The sequence below is a fragment of the Diadema antillarum genome, unplaced genomic scaffold (genome assembly GCF_040938485.1).
Source record: "Diadema antillarum isolate AM-2024a unplaced genomic scaffold, OU_Dant_1.0 seq00000847_RagTag, whole genome shotgun sequence".
NCBI classification, from domain to species: Eukaryota; Metazoa; Echinodermata; class Echinoidea; order Diadematoida; family Diadematidae; genus Diadema; species Diadema antillarum.
In genome coordinates, this window is record NW_027271721.1 from 596,820 (window position 1) to 606,100 (window position 9,281).

Genomic DNA, 9,281 nt, shown 5'->3' on the forward strand with positions numbered 1-9,281 from the left:
ATCTGATTGAATGCAGAAATAAAAGCAAACAAACAAACAAACAAAAAATTTCTCACATTAGGTTTCGTAGGAGCCTATTTATCTCACAAGGCCTGATCAGGACATAATGTAGAAGTAAAAATACAAAACGCAAAAAACAAACTAGAGCAGATGTATCGGCAGACATAAGTAAGCTCTTGCAAAATATTTTATTACATTGTTCCAGTATCACATGGCGCAAAAACAAATATCTCGAAGTTTAATGAACACTTTGTGGTCACTTTACAAACTTATGCCTATCAAAACTGGAGACGAACTTTAGCAATAAACTGTTCTAGTGAGAGAAAAAACCGATAGTTTGCCATGGGATTTCTTTCTATCATTGTTGAACGAATCCGCAGGCGAAAAAATGTAAATGTTTGATGCCTTTCAAACTTAGCTGTTGCCCCAAAGCATTGGCGTAAATCCCGGAACACACCAGAATCAGGTCAATAGCACCATTAGACCCAGAGATAATCGCAACTGTAGATTTCAAATGGCGACCATCTTGAAATCCAATATGGCGGACATAAAGAGAGAATTCCAAGTGGCCCAATATCTGAAAATGTTCGCAATAAGTTAATGTACATTTGTGCCAAATTTGGTGCTTGTATCACAAAATGGGCGATAGGTTTGATAAGCTGCCCCACTAAGAGTATAACCCCTATATATATAAAACATTGTCGTGTAATTAATGATTTGTTTAACCCCTAATTTTGGGGGGAATGGGACATCAAGCGGGGAGAAATGAGACAACCTGGAGAGAAATTGGATAACCATCATGACCAAAGTAGGATTTACATGTGCCGCGGGGAGAAATGTAACCGTTGACTGCCCTATTAAATTTCTCCCAGTGGTAACAGAAACAGTAAAAGATCCCTGCCAATTTTTCATACCTGCATGTCTGTTATCAAGCAATTTTATTTTCAGAAGTTTGCACACTTATTAAAATACCTATTAACATAGTATAGCACCTACCAGATCTATAGTAAGTTTGATATTTTACTGATAAGATGAGTGTACCTGTATAGCTGTAGAGCGGTTAATATGTCCATTTTCAGGTGTACCGTTCGAGGCTTATCTTTTTACTGATATAATTGGATTGTTGCCTGGCCAAGCATTTTTCAAGTTACATGAGTGTCCCATATTTCTCCCCGTGTCCCATTTCTCCCCGGTCTCCCCCGTGCTTTATTTCAGAAGGTACGAAAAGTGCGTATTTGGAGAAAGGTGTCAGAAACATGAAGAAAAAAAAAATCTGTCACTTTTACCATGGAGCTACTAACAACCTCGTCCTCTTGCATTTCAACGACTAAATTTTTATCAATGGCATTTTTATCTCTAGCATTTTGACCACTGACATTTCGACCACTGACAACTTTACCTCTGACATTTTTACCACTGACATAATTATTTACCTCTGACATTTTTACCCCTGCTATTTTTACCTCTGCCATTTTTACCTCTGCCATTTTTACCCCTGCCATTTTTACCTCTGCCATTTTTACCCCTGCCATTTTTACCCCTGCCATTTTTACTTCTGCCATTTTTACCTCTGCCATTTTTACCTCTGCCATTTTTACCTCTGCCATTTTTACCCCTGCCATTTTTACCCCTGCCATTTTTACCTCTGCCATTTTTACCCCTGCCATTGTTACCCCTGCCATTTTTACCTCTGCCATTTTTACCTCTGCCATTTTCACCTCTGCCATTTTTACCTCTGCCATTTTTACACCGAACCAAATATTTCCACTTCCCTGGTTTAAGTACGAAAGGAACGGCTATAAGAATTACAAAAACCCAAAGGCTAACATCGTTTTTTTTTTTTTTTTTTGGGGGGGGGGGGTAGTCTCATTTAGTCTGTCATTAAATATTGTAATTGTCTTGTCTGCTATTTGAACTCACTTATCATTGGTAATATGACTCACTGATATAGGCCTACTTCTGAAAATTACCACTATCAGTAATAACATATACTATCATCGATAACGCCATTGCTTCGATCTTCTCTAATTTCTGTCATATTTCTTTTCCATACTTGTAGGCCTATTATCATCGTTGGGCTTCTGGTTATGATTTCTCGAGAACATCAAGACTAGATGGAATGGCTACGTCAGCAATGGATTCTGGCATGTTCAAATTTTGACTTTTCGCGCTCAAAGTAATGCAAACAACAGGGTCCTGTTTCGAGAGATGGATTCGTAACCAGCCTCCTTCTTGACTGTAAAGGTCCGGATCGATTCGAGTCTCTGCTTTTGATATACATGTGGGCCCTACCGATATACCAAGGAGGTACGAAGGCGAGCCTAGTACTTAGAGTAGTACCTCCTTGGCCTATGCTAACTAGTACTAGTTTCGCGGCCCTGCGCTGGTTTTTGTACCAAGGAGAGTACAATGGTTGGTATGGCAGTACCCGTTTGTAGCTCCATGGTTGGTTCAACACGAAGGCTGGCTGCTGGCCTGGTACTTAGCACGCACCAACTTGTTTTGAGGTTCATCACGCAGGCTGGCTGGGGGGACACGCCCCCTTTTTGCGCCCTTGCATGTAAACAATGCCATCGATATTAGTGCGCCTGACATGCCGGATGTTTATACATGGCCAAGATGCGGCAAGAATATCACGCAGTATAATGAGTATCATGCATAAGTATGAACAAAAGAATTACATACAGTATTTGTGCTTTTTGTCTTGTTTGATTTCGATATGATAGCATGCAATGCTAATTGCATGGAACTATTTTGTTTATTCTCAGCTACTATTGTGATACACGTACTCCGATTTTCACGGTTGCACATGCTTTGACCAGTGTGGTCGCGAGTATGTCGATCGGGTCCTTGTGGATATGATTTGTGTGTGTGCATGTGTGTGTTGTGTGTGTTTTGTTGTTGATGTTGTTTTGTTTTGTTATGTTTTCTGCGGTGCGGGATGCTACGCACGTCGTCGCATCGTACATGCGTGCTGCAATAGTACAGCTAGCAGTGCCGTATATTAAGAGAGTCTGGCCAACTAATAAATTGGACGCCATGTCGTTACCCAGCGTACAGTGCGCTTCAGGTTTTAGCGTGTGCGCTTGGGGTTTAGCGTTACGCGCAGGCGTCCCAAAGGCGCGTTGCTTGACTTTTTTTTTCATAGAGAAAGAGGGAGAGACACAGAGAGAGAAAGGGTGTAGGTTGGGGGAGGGACATTTTTTCATTCCATCCATGTTGAACAAAGCCAACAATCATCAATCATTTTTACACATTTAAATAGACCATTGTAGACACAAGCACCCAGGTGTAGGGAAGCTGTCTAAAGTACATAATTCTTGAATATAAATATGATTTTTTTTTGCTGTAAAAATAAAAGAAGAATTCACAGTATGCCGTGTCATACACTTTCACTAGACTGTATGCTATATTGTATTTAGCAAGCTGTCCAGGGAACAAGAATATTGTACAACAAAATGATAAATAAATGTACAATTCTAGCAGTGCACAGGCAATAGACGAATTCCACAGTTATTACTGTTTTGCACGTAAATAACCATCAATTACCATCCTATTTAGTACCGTATAGTTATGTATAGGTTTTCCCGGCCAATTTCGTACTTTTGTCTGTCCAATTCCTAATTGCTGCATTCAATTTAGCAAAATGTAGCGTAGATGACATGTTCGGTAGTTCAATTTTATGATCTCTTCATTCAAATTCACTTTGGAGCATTCAAATTACCTTTAGCCTCATTCTAATTAACACTTTTTCAATTGAAATTCGTAAAACAAGCACCATTTCGTTATTCGTTCATTCAATTTAGAATGATATAGTCACGTGATCACGGACATGCTGCACTCGTTCAGTCAAATTCATTTTTGGGCATCCAATTTAACATATTTTGCAGTCAATTTAGCACGCATGTTTATGCTTTGGTTCTTTCTTAATTTTTTTTTCTTCAACATAGTTATTGTTTTGCAAGCGTCATTACATTTCATATTTTCGTACTCATTTTAGAGATTTTGCCAACAGTTTTTCTTTTTCTTCGATGTGCTTAGTGAGTCTTCCAATCCGAAGATAGTGCATCATGTGGCCACAACTTATCTGGCCGTTGAGTGCTTTATTCCGAGTGTGTCGGCCAGTTCTAGAAAGTCAACGTTATGATCATCAAATGTTCCTATAGTTCTTTTTCTGTCTTTTTGAGAAATACGTCTGTATCTAACTTGTGCTGTCATGACTGTAAAGAAGATGAAGTTAATCTGTAGTATATCTATTGGTACATGTAGGCCTAAAATGACATGCATGAAAGAAAAGGGGCGTTACAGAACAACAAACTCGAGTTATATAGGGTCAAAAATATGATACTATTACTGCTTAACAGTGCGTATAGATGAAACAAAAAGTCACATAGAAATACGCGTTTAAATGTTATCACCTTTTCAAAAAAGAAATAACATGACGTTAATTTGAATGAACATGTTTGGAATTTGACTGCCCATACGCGAAATTGAATGACTGAAATACCCCTTTCGGCCAGTGCTGGCGATTTTGAATGACTGAAGAGCACGTGCCAATTTGAATGCCCGTTTTACGAATTCGAAAGGCACAAGTGCAAATTTCATTGATCGAAATGCTAAATTGAACGACCAACTTGCAATTTTGAATGACAGAATGTGCAGTGACAAGGATTTTCGCTAAATTGAATGAACCTTTTATCAAATGGACTGACAAAAGTGCGAAATTGGCCGGGAAAACCTGTATTAAACAGACATGAAGGCCTACTAGTATGTAATCCAAAAGGAATACGCCTATGTACAATGTACAACATGAAACGTCATCGGCAAGTGCGTATTGAGGTATGTAAAATGATCTCAAATTGTTTAGAAATAGTTTTTAAAAAGACCTGTAATTGAACGAAAGCACAAATACCTGGATAACATAATGATTAGGGATATTCTCAGTGACATCCGTACCAAATATAAACTATACAATCAGGACCATTTAATATATAGATATGAAATAAGTTAAAAAACAAATAAAATTGTCCAAATGGCTACCGGCATATACCTCAGCCATATTACATTGTTCTCTTAGCAGGTGTACAGTATGTCCCCCCCCCCCCAAAAAAAAAAAAAAAAAAATCAGATTTTCGCATTGATAACACCCAATAGGATTAAATTGTTTAAAATGCTACTTCAGAGTCTTAAAATACAATATCTTAGCTCTCAATTTGGTAAAGCGGTCACAGAGAAAAGTGGATAGTTGTAAAGCATGTCATGAGTCTGATTCTTCCTTAAGCACTTCGACAATGCTCTTGTGTTAGAATACAATAGACAGAACTTGGAGGGAAGAGATTTCTGACATCCTCTACAAAACCCCTAATTTCTCTTTGACCACTGAAGCAAATCGAATGGGGTTTTCTGTAAATAATTTGGGCAATGAGTTATAGTTTCACACCATGAATGTGTATTTAGATTGATTGACTATTTTTAAAGATATCAATGCGGAGAGTCCCGTTGTAATTTTTTTTTTTTGGGGGGGGGGTACATACGGTAGAGTACGTCTTGACAATGTTACATGTCAGTTTCATACAATTGACCCCCCAAAATGGCATGTTTGTCATAAGATATAATACGTCGAGTGTTTACTTTCCTTGAACTAGGTGTGAATGGATGACTTAAGTATTAAGGAATTTGAGCAGTTTTTACTCGTCAGTTGACCTATCTATACTTCAAGGCAATACCTTGAGTGGTTATTTTAAAAATATGTGGAAAATCTTGTCATTTTACTATTTTCACTTGACCTTTGACCATCATGGCCAAAATCTTTCCCTATGTATACGCGTAACTGTGTAGTAACGATGGCATGCAAATACCGTGTTTGGTTTTAAGTTTTTGCATTGGGTAATCTCCAAGGTACGGAGGAACTGGGTAATAATATTTTAACAATAGATACTAGAATTTTAACATTTTACCTGACATTGATCCTTGACCTTTGGCCCCCTCCCATGACCCCCACCCTTACGCCGCCCAATAAATGAATAAATAAATAAATAAATCACAAGAGAATCATAGTCGCCGCAGTAAGTTTTGTTTGGAAATACATGTACTCACCCTCAAAAATTGCATGTAGATATGTGGGAAATAGTAATATTGCTTTAAGAATTTAACCATTATATACATGATTTTGACCTTTCACTTTGAGCGTGTTTACACAAAAGTTTATAAGCTAAAGACAAAACTTCGTCCACTCACACCTGCATCTTATGTCAAACAGTTTCATTACAAACGGTGTCCAAAAAATGATTACGGAATGAAGGACAGACAGAAGGACGGACGGACGACCAAAACAAATGCCTCAGGCTACACTTTGTACGTTATGGCGGTGGCATACAATGTAAATCAAAACTTGGATAGTCTGAAAGACACCGTGAGGAATCCAAAGAAAACATATCATACAGTTTTCCCGTCGCACACTGATTTCTCACTTTTTTTCCTTCGTTTTGGATCTGTCGGAAAGCGGTGCATCATTACACATGAGTCATACAGGTGGTTCAAGCAACGCCATGCTGGGAAGGAATTTAGACATGACAAATCTTCAGTTTTTCGCAGAAACATATCAAAATAACTTTAAAATAGTATATTATATACCTTCTACTTCAATAAAGTAGACAACGGCAATGACAATTCATTATCCCCACTGCACCGTGACTGATATTGGGGATTTCCCAAAGGCAAACAAAATTAGCGGGTAGCTGCGCGTAATGAACAATGGGCACTGCGTATGAGCTTTGCTCGCGCTCGCGTGATTGACTTTGGTAACGACATGGCGCCTGTAGATCACGGGACCAGCTTTTGACCAATCACAGGCTTCAAAACACATAAGCCAAAAACCGAGTTGGCCAGACTCTCTTAATATACGGCACTGGCAGCTAGCATGGACAGTACCATGTATGCACAGATTTTGCACGCTCTATCATCCCTGTCCACCGCACCACGTACGAGCTAGATAGAGGACGCGCAGGCGTACGCCCTTCGCTTGCGTTGCGCGCAAGTACTTACTGAGTTTATAGTGTGCTAGAATAGCTGCTGCTGTACGTACGTGCTGCGCTAACTGCTGCTGAATTTCGCAATGATCGCGCGAGCGATCGCGGCGAGAGAGAGAGAGCGAGCGCGAGCACGCCCGCAAGATAGTGAGGCAAATGTTGTGGAGCTGTCGTGAATGAAGTACGGTCATGAGCTGTTACTGTAAATTCGACAAATTGGATTGTTCTGTGCCAGTTCAGTCTGTGGTTTGTGCAAATTCGTCATACATTCTAAAAAGTCGACACTACATCCAATTAAGGGTGTTCTTGCAATTTGCTCATATTATGAACAAAGCGCTTTCCAAAATACCTGGTGAACTGGAAAGTATGGACGGTGACGACGAGAGGTCAGATCGCAGTCCAAGCCCGCGAAATCTTTCACACAAAACCGTACAATCACAAGGTGGAATACAGCGTCACTCACAGCATAAGCAGCCCAGAGCTCGAAAGAAGGTGACAATAATGGCAGTTGATATTGAGAATTCGCGTCGCCCGAATAATCAGTTAGTGTTGAGGAATATGCAGCAGGAGAGTCAAGATAGCAATGGGAATGATAAATCAAAGAAGAGACGACGTCCTCGTAAGCGAAATCGAAAATGGAAGCCGTATACGCAGCTCAGCTGGGAAGAAAGACAACAGCGGGACGAGGAGGAGTCGAGACGCGCCTCGTTGAAGCGAGCTAACCGTCCAACTCCGTACAATACCACACAATTTCTAATGGAGGACCACAAAGTTGACACGCCTGATCTCAGTGGAATAGGTGCCTATGACGAGAACAACGAGATGAACCTATCATCTTCTGATGAAATCCAGGAGAATGAGAACGATGAATACCTTGTGCGGAACTTCACAGCAGTGTATGATGAAGTCCAATCAGAGAGGTTGCAGCAGATGTCAAAGGAGCAGCTTGTCAACGAAGTGTTGGAGCTGTCCAAAAAGGTTACAGAATTGGAGGATTGTCTACGGCCCAACAGCGGGGTTGGCGGCGGGGAAGAAAAACTTTCAAGTGGTGAGAGTGATGGACATTTGGATGAGGCAACACGTTCAAGGTTGGAAAGTGTTACAGATTTGGAGGAAGAAGTTAAACAGTTGAGAGAAGAGAACCACCGATTAAGAACATCAAGGATTTCTTTGAATGAGTGATGGTTAGAATAGTGGTGACTAGTGATGGGTTATGAGTTATGATTGTTGATTCCATGATTATTGTGTTTCAGTGCTGAAAACTTTACGTCATACTGTCTGAGATGGATGTATTGGTTTTGGCATTGTTTTAGAACAGTTTATTTTTGTGTTTGAGCCCATCATATCAGCATACATTGTTCCATGATTTATTTGTTATTGCCAGTGTCTATTTTGCTTTGATTTATGATGTCTGTCTCTCCATTGCCTCAAACATTAATCACATGCTGCTATTATAAATCATGTAAACTGATCTGTATCCGAGCAGAGTTGCGTGATAGTCGTGATACAGTAAAAAAGGCATGTAGATGATCTAAAATTTCAATTTCCTTGTGACATAGAAACACAGTTAATTGGAAATGGTTTATTTTAAGCATTAAATTCTGGGCAAAACCAAAAACCTAATCCAGCCCTTTAAACTCATTGAAGAATTGGTTTGATTGATGCTGGACTTGTACCGACATAACATTGCATTTTCAGTACCCCTCTACTATCCAAAAAAAAAAAAGAAAAGAAAGAAAAGGAAAACAGTTCCAGTCAATGCCTTTAAATCATACTAATGAATCAATATCAAACTACTTCTTTAATTGCCTTTATTGCAATATGTTCTCCAATTAACGTGTAGATCCATTGTATTGGTTTTATAGAGTTTACAAAATTTTCTCCCACAAGAACAGTATTAGCATATCCATGTGTACCAGGGAATGCCAGATGGATTATTTAATTGCAGCGCATCACTGAGTATTATTTTCAGCTTGAATATGCTGACATACAAACAGTGACAAAGAAGAATCCAGTATACATGCTCAAACAATAGCTTCCTATCCACAGCTAACCCCAACCACAGAAATCGGTTCAATTGTGAGTTGAAAAAATGATACATGTTGAGCACAATGATAGAGTACTTAGTTGCAGACTTGAGTGAAGCCCAAATATTGCTAATCATTTATGTTTTGAATTGCTCTCATTTACAGAATACCGTCCTTTAATCAGATTCATGATGCAGATGATTAAGATAAAGAAAAGCTGCTGCAA

The 9,281-nt window shown here is 39.3% G+C and overlaps 1 protein-coding gene across 1 annotated transcript; it reads left to right on the forward strand.

Moving 5' to 3' along the window:
- Positions 1–7,214: 7,214 nt before the first annotated feature.
- On the forward strand, positions 7,215–8,475 carry LOC139740317 (protein HEXIM1-like). Its single transcript, XM_071650911.1, has one exon. It carries the CDS (start codon positions 7,218–7,220, stop codon positions 8,208–8,210), a length of 993 nt encoding a protein of 330 aa, XP_071507012.1. The 5' UTR covers positions 7,215–7,217; the 3' UTR covers positions 8,211–8,475.
- The last annotated feature ends 806 nt before the right edge of the window (positions 8,476–9,281 follow it).